This window comes from Scyliorhinus torazame, chromosome 11 (genome assembly GCF_047496885.1).
Source record: "Scyliorhinus torazame isolate Kashiwa2021f chromosome 11, sScyTor2.1, whole genome shotgun sequence".
In the NCBI taxonomy this organism is placed as follows: domain Eukaryota; kingdom Metazoa; phylum Chordata; class Chondrichthyes; order Carcharhiniformes; family Scyliorhinidae; genus Scyliorhinus; species Scyliorhinus torazame.
In genome coordinates, this window is record NC_092717.1 from 223,603,500 (window position 1) to 223,622,913 (window position 19,414).

Sequence of the window (19,414 nt, forward strand, 5' to 3'; positions counted from 1 at the left end):
AAGTCACGTTTAAAAAAAATAAAAAAATTTAGAGTACCCAATTCATTTTTTCCAATTAAGGGGCAATTTTGTGTGGCCAATCCACCTACCCTGCACATCTTTGGGTTGTGAGGGCAAAACCGACACAAACACAGGGAGAATGTTCAAAATCCACACGGGGAGAATGTGCAAAATCCACACGGACACTGACCCAGAGCCGGGATCGAACCTGGGGCCTCGGCGCCGTGATTGTAGGGCTAACCCACTGCGCCACCGTGCTGTCTCCCCAAGTCACTGTTAATGTTATCCTGTATGATTCCCACCACTGGCCTGTAGTTGCTGGACTTATGGATGCAACATTTGTAATTCTACAGTTTTCTGGCACCACCCCTGTATCTAAGGAGAATTGAAACATTAAGGCTCAGGTCTCTATAATTAAATGAAATTTAAATGACATTTTTTCTCTCTCTACAATTTCCTCCCATACTTGCCTCAATTCATCCAGTCCTAGGGACATATCAACTTTAAGTTACCAAATACCACCCCTTTATCAATTTTGAGTCCATCCAATGTCTCAACTACCTCCTCTTTCTCTGTGACTTGGGCATCTTCTGACTAAGTAAAGACAGATGCAAGTACTCATTTAGTACCTCAGCCGCACTACCTCCTCTATGGGAAATCCTCTTTACGGTTCCTAATCAGCCCTATTCTTTTTACTATTTATAAGACCATAAGACATAGGAGCGGAAGTAAGGCCATTCGGCCCATCGAGTCCACTCCGCCATTCAATCATGGCTGATTTCAACTCCATTTACCCGCTCTCTCTCCATAGCCCTTAATTCCTCGAGAAATCAAGAATTTATCAACTTCTGTCTTAAAGACACTCAACGTCCCAGCCTCCACCGCCCTCTGTGGCAATGAATTCCACAGACCCACCACTCTCTGGCTGAAGAAATTTCTCCTCATCTCTGTTCTAAAGTGACTCCCTTTTATTCTAAGGCTGTGCCGCCCGGGTCCTAGTCTCCCCTGCTAATGGAAACAACTTCCCTACATCCACCCTATCTAAGCCATTCATTATCTTGTAAGTTTCTATTAGATCTCCCCTCAACCTCCTAAACTCCAATGAATATATGCCGATAGAAGATTTTTGGGCTCATTTTATGTTAGCTGCCAGTCTCTTCTTATACACTTGCTTCTCTTGTTTGTTTCTCAATTCTCTTTTGAAACTTCTACATTCAGCCTGGTTCTCAATTGTATTCTCCATCTTGACGTCGATCATAAGCACACTATCTCTGCCTCATCTCTTTTATCACTCAGGGAGCTCTGGGTTTGTTTGCCCTACCTTTCCCTTGTGTGCCAATGTACCCAAACGTTCTCCTCTTTAAGGGTTCTATTAGTTTTGTCTGCAAATCTTGGATTCCAATTGACCTGGGCAAGATCCATTCGCACTCCATTGAAATTTGTCCTCCCTCAATTAATTTTCACTGTAGATTTCTCCTTTTCAAGCCAAGCTAAATCTAATGATGTTATGTTCACTAGTCCCTAAATGTTCCAATACACTTGATTCTCTACATTCCCCTAATCAGATCCCAGTAATGTCTGCTTTCTCATTGGGCTGGAAATATACCGATGTAGAAAATTCTCCGGAATACATCCTAGATATTCTTGCCTTCTCTGTCCTTTACACCAATTCCCCATTATAACTATTTAATTTCCTTGCAAATTTGTTTCCCTATATCTTACGAGCTCTTTAGTGACCTACAAAATACACCCAATACTGCAGTATGACTAATCATTTCTTAGCTCTAGCCAAATAGTTTCTAACCATGATTCCTCCACAACATCCTCTCTCTCCAGTACTGTAATATTATCCTTAATAAATACTGCTACCCCTCCACCTTTCTTTCCTTTCCTATCTCTCCTGAACACCTGGTATCCAGAATATTTAGTACCCAACCCTGTACCTTTTTAGGCCAGATCTTCATTATCACTAGAACGTACTTCCACCTCACCAACCTTATCCACCTCATATAGAGCCAGCTTGCTCAATTTATATTTTATTACATTCCCTCCTACTCTAAACCCAGCTAATGCCCTAGTATTTTCCACTCTGTTGTTATTTGTCTTGGTCAATTCTCTGTGCAGCTCAAGTTTTCCTCTCAGCACAAAGGTTGGGGAAAATGGTCACCCTCATTCATAGTCATCAACATGCAAAAAATTAATTAATCCTTCAAGAAGTCCTCAAGGTAAACCTCAAACACTTATAATAGTTACACAAATAAAAAATTCCATTCAAAAACAAATCTAATAATTGAGAATATCATTCTACAGGCATAGAATTGGGCAGAAAAAAACTCACCTTTTTCCAATAGGGTTTGTCTCAATGTTTTTGCCAGTAACACTCTGACGTTTGGAACAGGATCGGATGCTAACTGTAGTAAATGTGGCATCAAGTGCTCAGTGAACTGTTCTATAGGAATATAATCATCTTCAAGTATAGCCTGCATTTCAAAAAGATATGCAAAGAAATAAAGCTTTCATTATGCAATTTAATATATTTAGACGTAGAAAACAAAGCTGACACTAACTGAATTATACTTTTACAACAGTTGTGAAGCAACTGGTTAGCCAAGTAATAGAAAAGTGTGTGTGCATGTACCTTGAAAATAGCACGGTCATGAATGGGGGATTAGAGAATCTTTACATTAATACCAACATGCAAGCCTGCAATGCTAACTGGATCGCAGTTAGTAAAAGTTTGCACTGACACGATGGGTTTTGACACGGAGATGCTATCAATGAAGGACACTACTCAAGTCTGGCGCCTTAGACCACTCAGCCATCCTGACGACACAGAGATGCTATGATTACAAATGCTAAATCGCATTCACACTGTCAGCACAAACAGTTGTGTGTTGGCTGCACTGCATATTTCTTGTACAAACCGACAAGAGAAACAGCAAACAATTAGGAGGGGGCTCAGTTCTATGGTAACACCCCTAGGGAGTTCACTTCTAGAGTCACTTTACCTGGCAGACAAAGACAAAGGCTTGACGACCTGACCATTTCACACAATGGCAGAACCTATCGACAAGTTCAGCAATAAGGTCCACTGCTAATGCAGGAGTTGAAGCTGCATAGAATTTTCTAATCATCTCACCAACCTGCAAAGAACACAGAGATAATCTATTATTCGTGTCAACTTTCTTGCAAGAAGGAAACAGTAGTTCATAAAGCAAATGTTTTCTAAGACTATGGTTATACACCAAATCAGGTAATGGTCATGAAGTTTGTGGGTTTGGGGGGCTTGGAAGCACATATTAACTACGGAGATTAATTTTTAATTTCACAGTACAGTTTTACTTTTATTAGGAGTATAAAAAGTCAATCGGGTCATAGACTGCGTACACTAGCACCAAGCACGATTAGTACACTTGGGATGCAGGCAGAAACCTCACCACTGTGAAACAAATGTAACCATTTCACAGCCAGGCACATTCCCTTAGATTTGTTCTAGTCCTCCTTTCATTATTGTCCCTCAAGCTAGTCTCAGTTGCCAGAAATTCCTTCAGCGTAACAGGAGTTCAAATTCTGGGTGGAATTGAGCACACAATCTAGGCTGACACGTCAGTGTTGTACTGGTGGGAGTATAGCATTAAACAGTCCGCAATCTTTCAGATGAGATGTTAAACTAAGTAAGCTGCATGGTAGCAGTGGTTAGCACTGTTGCTTCACAGCTTCAGGGTCCCAAGTTCGATTCCTGGTTTGGGTCACTGTCTGTGCGGAGTCTGCACGTTCTTCTCGCGTCTGTGTGGGCTTCCTCTGGGTGCTCCGGTTTCCTTCCATAGTCTAAAGATGTGCAGTTTAGGTGGATTGGCCATGCTAAATTGCCCCTTGGTGTCCAAGAGGTCAGGTGGGGTTACTGGGAGAGGGTGGAGGTGTGGTCTTAAGTAGGGTGCTCTTTCCAAGGGCTGGTGCAGATTCGTTGGGCCAAATGGCCTCCTTCTGCACTGCAAATTCCATGATCTAAGAAGCTGTAATTGAAGCTGTTCAGGAGGACATAAAGATTCCACTGCACTATTCCAAACAAGGACAGGGAATGAGTTTGGTGGTGGCATGCCCATGTTAGTGGCAAAATATCAAAAGTGATTTATTCAAGGGAAATATACAAAGGAATCCAAATTACATAAGACAAGGGCGGCACGGTGGTTGGCACTACTGCATCACAGTGCTGGGGCACAGGTTTGATTCCGGCCTTGGGTCACTGTCTGTGTGGCGTCTGCACGTTCTCCCCGTGTCTGCGTGGGTTTCCACCGGGTGCTCCGATTTCCTCCCACAGTCCAAAGATGTGAGGGCTAGGTAGATTGGCCATGATAAATTGCCCCTAATGTCCAAAGATGTGTAAGTTATGAGGTTACGAGGATAGGGGTGGACAGGTAAGTGGACATGGGTAGTGTGCTCTTTCGAAGGGTTGGTGCAGACTAGATGGGCCGAATGGACTCCTTTTGCACTGTCGGGATGCTATGATTCTAAAATACAAAAGGCAAGCCTGTCCTTGTTCTTCATACTGCAATATACTTCCAATGACTGCTAGACAGCATCAATCAGGTGGTCGCACTTCTCATGAGCAAGCCTCAATAAGCCTGGGAGAACCATCACTGCTGGGCCACATTCAGTCTGTGGCTCCTTGTACATGAGCCCCTCAGATGTGAATCATGGCCTCAGCAAAGATCAGGAATCAAACCTGGTGCCTTCCTAGCTTGCGTTCACATTAGAAAGTGCATTTGTTCACTGTATCACCAAGCAGTTCCTTAGTAGTTTCCATTACCATATGTAAAGCTTACCAGTCGATAGGCAATCCATCGGACTGAAGAAACCTTATCGGCACAGAGGCTAAGTGAAATAGGCCGCAGGTAGTCATACACATCCTTGGGGTTGTACAGTTCCAGCAGCAAAATCAGTTGTCTGAAATTTTAAAAAGTTGGAAGCAGTCAAGAGCTACATTACTTAAGCAAAATACTTAAGTCAACTGCAGACTAATCTAGTTGGGGTGGAGGGGAAACCAAGAACAAAACATCAGTAAAACACGAACAAATAGAATAAAATTCACAAAGAGAAAGAGAGAAATAAGAGGAGAAAGACAAGGACAGAGAAAGAAATAAGGAATACAATTAAGTATTGTTTTAGGCCACATCCACTCTTCAAAGAGATCTATTTTAAAATAGTTTACCCTCAATCATAGCCCATGCCTTGGTCAACAGGTATGATTGCTGTCATGATTGAACAACAAAAGAACTGCTTTCTCAATAACATGATTGACCTATCGCTAACAGCAAAAAGCAGCCATCAGGGTAGCACAGTGGTTAGCACAGTTGCTTCACAGCTCTAGGGGCCAAGGTTTGATTCCGGCCTTGATTCACTGTCTGCGCGGAGTCTGCATGTTCTCCCAGTGTCTGCGTGGGTTTCCTCTGGATGCTCCGGTTTCCTCCCACAGTCCAAAGATGTGCGGGTTAGGTAGATTGGCCATGATAAATTGTCTTAGTGTCCAAAAGGTTAGGTGGTGTTACTGGGGACAGGGTGGAGGCGTGGGCTTAAGTAGGATGCTCTTTCCTTTCCAAGAGCCGGTGCAGACTCGATGGGCCGAATGGCCTCTTTCTGCATTGTAAATTCTATGATTCTAACCTTGAACTGACATGCACAAAGTGAGAGACTCCTTTAGTACCATTCAAGGGTGAAGCAGCTTGAACATTGATATTTTATAGAATCAAATCAATGTAAGTTGTGATACTAAAGACTTATTTTGAATGAAGTGACTTCTCGAGATATGTACTTGGCCAGCAACAGAGAAGCTTACTAAACACTCATGGTTTGACAAAGTGTAATGCAAGACCCTTCCTGTTTATTTCCTTTGATCACATTTCTTTTATTTTATTAATGTTGGCCCATTGGACCCAGAATCGGGAAGTGCGTTTGCCAGGACAGTGTGTTCCTAGGTTTTGTATTTTGGAAGGGAGAAACCAGACTTGTCGGTGCTGAATGAATCTTGGGAACCGGTTTTGGAGGAAGTTTGTTTGATTGCTTCACTGGCAACTGTTGGGTTGGCCTGACAACAGTCAGTGATTGGTTCCTGTGTGATGCTTTCGGAGAGAGCTTGGCAGAAGCCTCCAGACCCTCAAAGGAAGAGGAGCTGTGTGTCTCCCTCTCTCTGCTGCCAGTTACCTGCTGTCTCTGTGAGTCTGCAGTGAAGATCACTACAAACTGAAGGAAAGTACCGAACTGAAGGCCTAACCTTGAGAAAGAAACTAATTGGAAGACATCCATCTGAATCAAAGATCCTTATTCTTTTATTTTATTTTATTTTCTTGAACTCTCAAACACCCCTTTCCCCCGTGGCCAATTCACCTACCCTGTACATCTTTGGGTGTGGGGGCGAAACCCACGCAAACAGGGGGAGAATGTGCAAACTTCACATGGACAGTGACCCAGAGCCGGGATCAAACCTGGGACTTCGGCGCCGTGAGGCAGAAGTGCTAACCACTGTGCCTCCCCAAAGCCACAGATATGAATGTAAATTCCAATTTGACCTGTGTTGCAACTCGGGGTCAAGTGGGGCTGGAATTGACCGCACACTAACCCAGGGTATCGTAACAGTAAGAAGGAGATCTTAAGACTGCAAAGACAGCTGGACAAGTTCTGCTTCAGCTGGGCCAAGATTAAAAATAAATATTCTCTCCTGCAAAATGTAGAACAGCAATTTTTATTTTTTATTAAAAAGGCACATTAATTAACTGATGGCTACAGAAGGCAAGTTTAAAATTATATGTAAATTAATAAATAGTAAGCGAATAAATCATATTTGGGAGTACATTATCAGAAGGAACCTGCATTCAGATAGTTCATAACATCTGGATAACCCAAAGCACTTTACAATCAATGTGCTTTTTAAACTGTAGTCACTGCCTTTTTTGTCAGCAAATGCAGCAGCATAAAGACCTGACAAACAGTGAAAGACAAGCCAGGTAACCTTTGGTGGTGTTGATTCAGGGTTAAATAATGAGTAGACCCTAGGAATCTTTCCTACGTATCAGTTTATAGGTACGCCCACAAGAACAGGCAGATGAGTCTTTTGCTAATGTGTTGAGTTAGGTTAGGAGAGATTAAACTAGGCTGTAATGAAGGTTACAGCGAGATTTGATAGATAATTTTAGGGTTCCGAAAGGAACCGATAGGTCTTTTCGTTAGTGAAGAACTCTAGGACAAGAACATATAACCTTAATAATTAATGCTAGGTCATTCAGGAGGGACGATAGGAAACACTACTTTGCGCAAATGGTTTTTGAAGTGTGGAATACTCTCCAAAAAGTAGTAGATGCCAGCTTAATTGATTTTAAATGAGAGATTAATAAATATTTGCTCATTGAAGATATAAAATGAGAGGGAGGTAAGGGAGCCAGATGGAGTTAAGATACAGATCAACCACAAACTTACTAAATGGTGGAACGGGCTCAAGGGGCTAAATTGCCAGTTCCTGCTCAAAAGTATTCTATGATCACGCGTCCTTTGTATGCAGTAATTTCTCCCAATTTATCTCGTCACTCATTTGAAACCCATCTGGACAATGACAGCCAGGAAGAGACCGAAACGTGCACCTAGCCCTCACACATAGTTGTGAGGTCTTATGCATCATAATGTATACGCCTATTCCAAGAAATAGCCGGGAGAAGCAAAATACCAGATTAAAAACCCAGGCCAATTCTGACAAAATAAACTGGGAAATTCCTCTCTGACACAATTTTCAATTATCACTGAATTTCTTTCATGGGGTGTGGGCATCGCTGCCAAGTCCAGCATTCCTAATTGCCCTTGAACTGTGGCTTGCAAGGGCTATTTCAGAGGGCAGTTAAATGTCGACCACATTGTTGTGGGTCTGGAGTCACATGTAGGCCAGACTGGGTGAGAACAGTATCTTCCCATCCTGAAATGACATTACTGAACCAGATGGGTTTTTACAACAATCGATGATAGTTTCACGATCACCATTACTGAGACGAGCCTTTTAATTGCAGAATTTATGAATTGAATTTAAATTCCCCCAGCTGCTGTGGTGGGATTTGAATCCCCATGTCTTCAAAGCATTATCCCAGACCTCTGGATTCAATATTATCGTATACCACGGTCTTTTCACTGATTCCCAGCAAAAACAAATAATCTTTCTGTACTTATTCAGTTAAAATCTTTCATAATGTTAAAAACTTCAAATCGTATTTTAGGTTCTCTGCTCCATTACAAATTATCCCAGTGTCTTATATCTCAGTTATATTTCACAATCATCACAATATCATGGTCAATCTATGCAACATGCTCTTGACAGTTTATATATTCCGCAGCCTAAACAATGACTGGTTCAAATATAGTTTCACTCTTCTATATTTTATGCTGGCTGCCTTTTTTGATTTTTTTTTTCATTTACCCTTGCTCATAACTTCAGGGAATTTCCTATTTGAACCCTTGGGTCTCTTGGTTTACCCACGTCCCAGGTGCCTGCTCTTTTGGCATAAATTCCCCCCTTTTTTTGCTTTTCCTGCCATCCTGCCAAAGTGTATTACCTCACATTTCTCAACATTAAAATGCATCTTCCACCTTCCATCTAATACTGTTAACTGCTCTATATTTCCTTGACATCTTCTACAAGCTTCTATGCAGTTTATCAGACTCCAAAATTCATGTAATCAGTTGTGATCTATCCATAAACCAACTCGCCGTTTTTAATTGTTTTTATTTAAAGTACCCAATTCTCTCTCTCCCCCCCCCCCCCAATTATGGGGCAATTTAGAGTGGCCAAACCACCTACCCTGCACATCTTTGGGTTGTGGGGGTGAGCCCCACACAGACACGGGGAGAATGTGCAAACTGCACATGGACAGTGATCCGGAGCCAGGATCCTACCCGGGTTCTCGGTGCTGTGAGACAGCAGTGCCAACCACTGTGCACCGTGCTGTTCTGCAACTCTCCATTTCTAATGCTATACCTGAATTTTTCAGAAACCTTCAGACAGCACAGTAGTGAGGCGCGGTGGTACAGTTGGTTAGCAATGCTGCCTCACAGCACCAAGGACCCTGGTTCGATTCCAGTCTTGGGTGACTGTCTGATTAGAGTTTGTATGTTCTCCCCATGTTTGCGTGGGTTTCAGTCCAAAGACTCACTTGTCCAGCTATCCAGTTTATCCTTCAGGATTTGAATATGGACGGACATGAAATTCGTAGTGTTACTGACCCCCCAGTAAACTACACTAGATCAGCAGAGTTGGCAGAAAACACTGAACGCAGGTAAATGTAAACTAATACAGAGAGAAAAGTGAAAGGCAACATAGCTGAAAAAGCAAAATTGAGGATGAGACCTAGTGGAGCAGATACTTTGATGTAAAACAAAAATTGGGGGGGGGGGGGGGGGGCGGCGGTGGGAAGGCGGCTGTAAGTAAAAATACAAAATGCAATTCTATCTGATTTGCAACACTGAAGATAAAAGGAAGAAAATCATCTTGAAATAGATACATAATTGATTACACTACAGTTGAACTATTGCATGCAGTTCTGGGAACATCAGAGTAAGACTACTGAAGCCATGGAAAAGGTACAGAGGATTCAGTAGAATTATATAGTTTTGAAGTGTTATTAAAAAATATCAAAAGGGAGACTTGAAAATAGTTTTACCCTCCCACCAGCCCCCCAAACAACTGAAGCAGGAACGATTAAGGGCAATACAATAACAATTCAAAATTGAAGGGCTTGGCGAGTGGGCGGCACGGTAGCACAGTGGTTAGCACTGTTACTTCACAGCGCCAGGGTGTCAGGTTCGATTCCCTGCTTGGGTCACTGTCTGTGCGGCATCTGCATGTTCTCCCCGTGTCTGCGTGGGTTTCCTCCAGGCGCTCTGGTTTCCTCCCACAAGTCCCAAAAAACGGACTTCCGGGTGTGGCGATGACCAGATGAGTCGCACGTTTCGGCAGCTCCCGGTGAAACGGACTTTTGGGCTCTTGATAGGAGCCCCAACGGCAATTTTGACGGCTAAAAACACTGTGCGGTAAACCAGAAGGGAATCCCCCCTGGATACGGGTGAAAAAAGGAGGAGAAAGTGGCCGGATTGCAGTGGATCCTTTAGAACAGCGGCAAGGAAGGCAAGCAAAAACCAAGATGGCGTCGGAAGGTGGCAGTTTAACATGGGGCCCTGAACAACAAGAGTTCTTGAAATGCTGTGTGGAAGAGCTCAAAAAGGAAAAGAAGAAGGAGCTGTTGGCCCCGATACTACAGGCGATCGAAGGGCTAAAGGAGGAACAAAAGACCCAGGAGCGGGAGCTTCGGGTCGTGAAGGCAAAGGCAGCCGAGAATGAGGACGACATACAGGGCCTGGTGGTGAAGACGGTGACGCATGAGGCGCATCAGAAACGATGTGTGGAAAGGTTGGAGGCACTGGAGAACAACGCAAGGAGGAACAACCTGAGGATTCTTGGTCTTCCTGAAGGTGCGGAGGGAGCGGACGTCGGGGCATATGTGAGCACGATGCTGCACTCGTTAATGGGAGCGGAGGCCCCGGCGGGTCCGTTGGAGGTGGAGGGAGCATACCGAGTGATGGCGCGAGGACCGAGAGCAGGAGAAATTCCCAGAGCCATAGTGGTGAGATTCCTCCGTTTTAAGGATAGAGAAATGGTCCTTAGATGGGCAAAGAAAACTCGGAGCAGTAAATGGGAGAACACGGTGATCCGCGTTTATCAAGACTGGAGTGCGGAGGTGGCGAGAAGGAGGGCAAGCTTTAATCGGGCCAAGGCGGTGCTTCATAAAAAGAAGATAAAATTTGGAATGCTGCAACCGGCAAGACTGTGGGTCACATATCGAGGGAGGCACCACTACTTTGAGACGGCGGATGAAGCGTGGACTTTTATTGTGGAAGAAAAACTGGAATGAGCGGGTTATTAAAAAGAACGTTTGAACAAAGTGGTGGGGCGAATGTGGGGGGCGAAGAGGGGGGTTAAAAAGGGGGGAAAGAGGAGTTTTATGTACTAATCCTGCGATGTGGTAACTTTTCTCTCTTCCACAGGTGGTGATGGGGGGAGGAGGGGAGGTGGAGGAGATGGGGCGTTGGCCATTGGGGGCGGGGACAAGGGAGAAGCGCGGGCTTGGTTCCCGCGCTATGATAATCATGGCAGGAACAGAGAAGCAGGAAGGAGGGGGCGTTGCACGGTGCGAGCCGAGGTCACGGGGGGAAGCCGAGGTCGGCCAGAGTTTGCTGACTTCTGGGAGCAACATGGGGGGAGTAATTACACTAGCAGGGGATCTAGCGGGGGGGGGGGGGGGGAATTACTGGGTTGCTGCTGCTGGGGAGAGGGGGGAGCTGGTATGGGAGGGGATGGGCGGGGGGGGGGGGGCACCGCCTGGGGGAGATACAGCTGCGTGCGAACCGGGTGAGGAGCTGGAAAAAGGGGGTGGCTAATCGACAAAGGGGGGGGGGGCAGGGTAGGAAGCCCCCCAACCCGGCTGATCACGTGGCACGAGAGAGGGCTGAACGGGCCGATAAAGAGGGCACGGGTACTCGCACACCTCAAGAAACTTAAGGCAGATGTGGTTATGTTACAGGAAACGCACCTGAAACTGATAGACTAGGTTAGGCTACGCAAAGGATGGGTGGGGCAGGTGTTCCATTCGGGGCTAGATGCGAAAAACAGGGGGGGGATGGCTATATTAGTGGGGAAGTGGGTAATGTTCGAGGCAAAGACTATAGTGGCGGATAACGGGGGCAGATACGTGATGGTGAGTGGCAAACTACAGGGGGAGACGGTGGTTTTGGTAAACGTATATGCCCCGAACTGGGATGATGCCAATTTTATGAGGCGGATGCTAGGACACATTCCGGACCTAGAGATGGGAAAGCTGATAATGGGGGGAGATTTTAATACGGTGTTGGAACCAGGGCTGGATAGGTCGAAGTCCAGGACTGGAAGGAGGCCGGCAGCAGCCAAGGTGCTTAAAGATTTTATGGAGCAGATGGGAGGTGTAGACCCGTGGAGATTTAGCAGACCTAGGAGTAAGGAGTTCTCGTTTTTCTCCTATGTCCATAAGGTCTACTCGCGAATAGACTTTTTTGTGCTGGGAAGGGCGTTGATCCCGAAGGTGAGGGGAACGGAGTATACGGCTATAGCCATTTCGGATCACGCTCCACACTGGGTAGACTTGGAGATAGGGGAGGAAACAGGAGGGCGCCCACCCTGGAGAATGGACATGGGACTAATGGCAGATGAGGGGGTGTGTCTAAGGGTGAGGGGGTGCATTGAAAAGTACTTGGAACTCAATGATAATGGGGAGGTCCAGGTGGGAGTGGTCTGGGAGGCGTTGAAGGCGGTGGTTAATGGGGAGCTGATATCAATAAGGGCACATAAAGGGAAGCAGGAGAGTAAGGAACGGGAGCGGTTGCTGCAAGAACTTTTGAGGGTGGACAGACAATATGCGGAAGCACCGGAGGAGGGATTGTACAGGGAAAGGCAAAGGCTACATGTAGAATTTGACTTGCTGACTACGGGCACTGCAGAGGCACAATGGAGGAAGGCACAGGGTGTACATTACGAATATGGGGAGAAGGCGAGCAGGTTGCTGGCACACCAATTGAGGAAAAGGGGAGCAGCGAGGGAAATAGGAGGAGTGAGGGATGAGGAAAGAGAGATGGAGCGGGGAGCGGAGAGAGTGAATGGAGTGTTCAAGACATTTTATAAAAAATTGTATGAAGCTCAACCCCCGGATGGGAGGGAGAGAATGATGGGCTTCTTGGATCGGCTGGAATTTCCCAAGGTGGAAGAGCAGGAAAGGGTGGGACTGGGAGCACAGATCGAGGTAGAAGAAGTGGTGAAAAGAATTAGGAGCATGCAGGCGGGAAAGGCCCCGGGACCGGATGGATTCCCAGTCGAATTCTATAGAAAACATGTGGACTTGCTCGCCCCGGTATTGACGAGGACCTTTAATGAGGCAAAGGAAAGGGGACAACTGCCCCCGACTATGTCTGAAGCAACGATATCGCTTCTCTTAAAGAAGGAAAAGGACCCACTACAATTAGACATTAGAACATTACAGCACAGTACAGGCCCTTCGTCCCTCGATGTCGCGCCGACCTGTGAAATCACTCTAAAGCCCATCTACACTATTCCATTATCATCCATATGTTTATCCAATGGCCATTTAAATGCCCTTAATGTTGGCGAGTCCACTACTGTTGCAGGCAGGGCATTCCATGCCCCTAGTACTCTCCGGGTAAAGAACCTACCTCAGACATCTGTCCTAAATCTATCTCCCCTCAATTTAAACCTATTTCCCCTCGTGCTCGACATCACCATCCGAGGAAAAAGGCTCTCACTGTCCACCCTATCCAATCCTCTGATCATCTTGTATGCCTCTATTAAGTCACCTCTTCACTTCTTCTCTCTAACAAAAACAGCCTCAAGTCCCTCAGCCTTTCCTCAAAAGATCTTCCCTCCATACCAGGCAACATTCTGGTAAATCTCCTCTGCATCCTTTCCAATGCTTCCACATCCTTCCTATAATGCGGCGACCAGAACTGCACGCAATACTCCAAATGCAGCCGCACCAGAGTTTTGTACAGCTGCAACATGACCTCATGGCTCCAAAACTCAATCCCTCTCCCAATAAAAGCTAACACACCGTACACTTTCTTAACAACCCTATCAACCTGGTGGCAACTTTCAGGGATCTATGTACATGGACACCGAGATCTCTCTGCTCATCCACACTACCAAGAATCTTACCATTAGCACAGTACTCTGTATTCATGTTACTCCTTCCAAAATGAATCACCTCACACTTTTCTGCATTTAACTCCATTTGCCACTTCTCAGCCCAGCTCTGCAGCTTATCTATGTCCCTCTGTAACCTGCAACATCCTACCGCACTATCCACATCTCCACCGACTTTAGTGTCATCCGCAAATTTACTCACCCACCCTTCTACATCCTCCTCCAGGTCATTTACAAAAATAACAAACAGCAGTGGCCCCAAAACAGATCCTTGTGGTACACCACTTGTAACTGAACTCCAGGCTGAACATTTCCCATCAACCACCACCCTCTGTCTTCTTCCAGCTCGCCAATTTCTGATCCAAACCGCTAAATCACCCTCAATCCCATGCCTCCGCATTTTCTGCAATAGCCTACCGTGGGGAACCTTATCAAACACTTTACTGAAATCCATATACACCACATCAACTGCTTTACCCTCGTCCACCTTTTGGTCACCTTCTCAATGAACTCAATAAGGTTTGTGAGGCACAACCTACCCTTCACAAAACCATGTTGACTATCCCTAATCAAATTATTCCTTTCTAATTATAAATCCTATCTCTTATAATCCTTTCCAAGACTTTGCACACAACAGAAGTAAGGCTCACTGGTCTATAGTTACCGGGGTTGTCTCTACTCCCCTTCTTGAACAAGGGGACAACATTTGCTATCCTCCAGTCTTCTGGCACTATTCCTGTAGACAATGACGACATAAAGATCAAAGCCAAAGGCTCTGCAATCTCCTCCCTAGCTTCCCAGAGAATCCTAGGATAAATCCCATCCAGCCCAGGGGATTTATCTATTTTCACACTTTCCAGAATTGCTAACACCTCCTCCTTATGAACCTCAATCCAGACTAGTCTAGTAGCCTGTATCTCAGTATTCTCCTCGGCAACATTGTCTTTCTCCTGTGTGAATACTGACAAAAAATATTCATTTAGCGCCTCTCCTATCTCCTCGGACTCCACGCACAACTTCCCACTACTGTCCTTGACTGGCCCTACTCTTACCCTAGTCATTCTTTTATTCCTGACATACCTAGAAAATGCTTTAGGGTTTTCCTTGATCCTACCTGCCAAGGACTTCTCATGTCCCCTCCTGGCTCTTCTTAGCTCTCTCTTTAGGTCCTTCCTGGCTAACTTGTAACTCTCAAGTGCCCTAACTGAACCTTCATGTCTCATCTTAACATGAGCCTCCTTCTTCCTCTTGACAAGTGATTCAACTACTTTAGTAAACCACGGTTCCCTCGCTCGACCACTTCCTCCCTGCCTGACAGGTACATACTTATCAAGGATACACAGTAGCTGTTCCTTGAACAAGCTCCACATTTCAATTGTGCCCATCGCCTGCAGTTTCCTTCCCCATCCTATGCATCCTAAGTCTTGCCTAATTGCATCATAATTGCCTTTCCCCCAGCTATAACTCTTGCCCTGCGGTATATATCTATCCCTTTCCATCGCTAAATTAAACATAACCAAATCGTGGTCACTATCACCAAAGTGCTCACCTACCTCCAAATCTATCACCTGGCCTGGTTCATTACCCAGTACCAAATCCAATGTGGCCTTGCCTCTTGTTGGCCTATCTACATACTGTGTCAGGAAACCCTCCAGCACACATTGGACAAAAATGGACCCATCTAAAGTACTCGAACTATAGCGTTTCCAGTCAATATTTGAAAAGTTAAAGTCCCCCATAACAACGATCCTGTTACTTTCACCCCTATCCAGAACCATCTTTGCAATCCTTTCCTCTACATCTCTGGAACTTTTACTAAGTGTGGGTCTTGAACAACATCAGATTCTGGACGCTTCAACTGCAAAACATACTTCACAGTCAAGGAAGCGGTCCATGTCATTGCCGGTATGTTGCAGCCATTCCAAAAGATTTTAAAAATGTATTTATGGGATGTGGATGGTGCTGGCTCGACCAGCAGTTATTGCCCATCCCTAGAACAAAGAAAAGTACAGCACAGGAACAGGCCCTTCACCCTCCAAGCCCGTGCCGACCATTGTAGCCACCTAAAATGGCTGATTCCCTATTAATTTGGCCAAAACCCGATTTAAAATGGCTAACCGAAAAGGCTGATGGGAAAAGCAGGCAACAGGACACAAACGGACAGCTGCAGGCAGAATATCATATTCGGCTCTGGGGAAGTCGGCCCAGATCGATACTCAGGACTATTAACAGCCCATCAACCCAGACATCTGCAGTTATACTCAGGACTATTAGCAGCCCATCAACCCAGACATCTGCAGTTTAATCGGCTATCCCCGGGAACAATTGCAACATATTAGCAATTTAATACCGGGCCAGACCTGTCGGCGCCTGCAGTGGCCGAAACAAAGGCAGGTGAACGACCACCCCCCGATCGGGGAATCGCCTCGCAATTGGACACATCGAACCCAGTGATTGGGAACAAGTCCAATCACTTGGGACTCAGGGTCAAGGGCCGCCCCGAGAGGCGGGAAGCCCCTGGGCCCTATAAAGTAAGGGGCCACGTTCAGATCTCTCTCTCTCTCTCCCTTCTTTGCCTGCTCGAGACCTTCGCAAGAACATCAACCAGCAACTGTAAGTTTGAATCCAGCGATCGCTATCCGATAAAGACACCTAGCCATCGACCTGTATCAGCCTTTTGAATCCCGCGGGCCAGATCCGATTCGATAAGCCATTCGTTTTCCTGACCTGGTGGGCTCTTCCTAAAGTTAAGTATTGGCCAGTAGTGATAGGTTTCTATTTAGAGAGTAGGATTATTGTGTAAACATTACTTGTTGTATATAATAAATGACCGTACAATGCAGGTCCTATAGACCTATTTCCCTCCTAAATGTAGACGCTAAGATTCTGGCCAAGGTAATGGCAATGAGGATAGAGGATTGTGTCCCGAGGGTGGTCCATGAGGACCAAACTGGGTTTGTGAAGGGGAGACAGCTGAACACGAATATACGGAGGCTGTTAGGGGTAATGATGATGGCCCCACCAGAGGGGGAAACGGAGATAGTAGTGGCGATGGATGCCGAGAAAGCATTTGATAGAGTGGAGTGGGATTATTTGTGGGAGGTGTTGAGGAGATTTGGTTTTGGAGAGGGGTATGTTAGATGGGTGCAGCTGTTGTATAGGGCCCCGATGGCGAGCGTGGTCACGAATGGACGGGGATCTGCATATTTTCGGCTCCATAGAGGGACAAGGCAGGGATGCCCTCTGTCCCCATTATTGTTTGCACTGACGATTGAGCCCCTGGCGATAGCGTTGAGGGGTTCCAGGAAGTGGAGGGGAGTACTTAGGGGAGGAGAAGAGCACCGGGTATCTTTGTATGCGGACGATTTGCTACTATACGTGGCGGACCCGGCGGAGGGGATGCCAGAAATAATGCGGATACTTGGGGAGTTTGGGGATTTTTCAGGGTATAAATTGAACATGGGGAAAAGTGAGTTGTTTGTGGTGCATCCAGGGGAGCAGAGTAGAGAAATAGAGGACCTACCGTTGAGGAAGGTAACAAGGGACTTTCGTTACCTGGGGATCCAGATAGCCAAGAATTGGGGCACATTGCATAGGTTAAATTTAACGCGGTTGGTGGAACAAATGGAGGAGGATTTCAAGAGATGGGATATGGTATCCCTGTCACTGGCAGGGAGGGTGCAGGCGGTTAAGATGGTGGTCCTCCCGAGATTCCTCTTTGTGTTTCAGTGCCTCCCGGTTGTGATCACGAAGGCTTTTTTTAAAAAGGATTGAAAAGAGCATCATGGGTTTTGTGTGGGCCGGGAAGACCCCGAGAGTGAGGAAGGGATTCTTACAGCGTAGCAGGGATAGGGGGGGGGCTGGCACTACCGAGCCTAAGTGAGTATTATTGGGCCGCTAATATTTCAATGGTGAGTAAGTGGATGGGAGAGGAGGAGGAGGGAGCGGCGTGGAAGAGATTAGAGAGGGCGTCCTGTAGGGGGACTAGCCTACAGGATATGGTGACAGCCCCATTGCCGTTCTCACCGAGGAACTACACCACAAGCCCGGTGGTGGCGGCTACACTGAAGATTTGGGGACTGCGGAGACGGCATAGGGGAAAGACTGGAGCCTTGGGGGGGGTCCCCGATAAGAAACAACCATAGGTTTGCCCCGGGGGGAATGGATGGGGGATATGGAATGTGGCAAAGAGCAGGAATAACGCAACTGAAAGATCTGTTTGTGGATGGGAAGTTCGCGAGTCTGGGAGCGCTGACAGAGAAATATGGGTTGCCCCAAGGGAATGCATTCAGGTATATGCAACTGAGGCTTTTGCGAGGCAACAGGTGAGGGAATTCCCGCAGCTCCCGACACAAGAGGTGCAGGACAGAGTGATCTCAAAGACATGGGTGGGGGATGGTAAGGTGTCAGATATATATAGGGAAATGAGGGACGAAGGGGAGACTATGGTAGATGGACTAAAAGGGAAATGGGAAGAAGAGCTGGGGGAGGAGATCGAGGAGGGGCTGTGGGCAGATGCCCTAAGCAGGGTAAACTCGTCGTCTTCGTGTGCCAGGCTAAGCCTGATTCAGTTTAAGGTATTACACAGGGCGCATATGACTGGAGCACGGCTCAGTAAATTTTTTGGGGTGGAGGATAGGTGTGTGAGGTGCTCGAGAAGCCCAGCGAATCATACCCATATGTTTTGGTCATGCCCGGCACTACAGGGGTTTTGGATGGGGGTGACAAAGGTGCTTTCAAAAGTAGTGGGGGTCCGGGTCGAACCAAGCTGGGGGTTGGCTATATTTGGGGTTGCACAAGAGCCGGGAGTGCAGGAGGCGAGAGAGGCCGATGTTTTGGCCTTTGCGTCCCTAGTAGCCTGGCGCAGGATATTGTTAATGTGGAAAGAAGCCAAGCCCCCGGGGGTGGAGACCTGGATAAATGACATGGCAGGGTTTATAAAGCTAGAGCGGATTAAGTTCGTCCTAAGGGGGTCGGCTCAAGGGTTCACCAGGCGGTGGCAACCGTTCGTCGAATACCTCGCAGAAAGATAGATGGAATGGAAAAAAGAAGGCAGCAGCAGCAGCCCAGGATCGGGGGGGGGGGGGGGGGGGGGGGGGGGAAGGAGGAGGAACCAGAAGGACTCTCAGGGTTGTTAATATATACTGTATAATATGTATAGGTCGTTGCGACAGATAATTATATATTGGACTGTTAAATTATATTTTTGGAGAGTGTTACTTGTGATAAGGCAGTTGCCAATTAGGGTTAGTTTTAATTTTTGTTATTTATTATTTATTCATTTTTTGTTTATAAAATAGGTCATTGTTATTTGTGTTGTTATAATATTGTGTAAAGGATGCACTTGTGACAATAAAGATTACAAAGAAAGATTAATATTATAAAGATTATATTATTATAATAGCGAAAGACCATTTTCCATCAGTTGGCAATAAGTGGTTATAAACTTGGGACTCAGTATAGTGGCAGAATGAAGGAGGAATTAAGAATTTATTTCAGAGTTTTATTAGAGCATTGAATGCTTCACCACAGGCTATCAAGAATAGAATTTCTTTACAAAGGAACAAATTACTATGTGAAAGTTATGGAAAAAAGGCAAGGAAATTGGATTAATAGTGATAGCCCCTGGTGAAGAACTAGCATCAG

At 45.9% G+C, this 19,414-nt stretch overlaps 1 protein-coding gene across 5 annotated transcripts in view; it reads right to left on the reverse strand.

The window, feature by feature from the left end:
- Positions 1-19,414, reverse strand: part of LOC140385814 (serine/threonine-protein phosphatase 4 regulatory subunit 1-like) — a 114,678-nt gene that overhangs the window by 14,010 nt on the left and 81,254 nt on the right. For all 5 annotated transcript variants that reach the window (XM_072468369.1, XM_072468365.1, XM_072468366.1 and 2 more), the window contains 3 exons: positions 4,824-4,944; positions 3,009-3,143; positions 2,339-2,480 (listed from right to left, as the gene is read on the reverse strand). In XM_072468369.1, the coding sequence (XP_072324470.1) occupies positions 2,339-2,480; positions 3,009-3,143; positions 4,824-4,944 (398 nt within the window). The remainder of the gene's footprint in view (positions 1-2,338; positions 2,481-3,008; positions 3,144-4,823; positions 4,945-19,414) is intronic.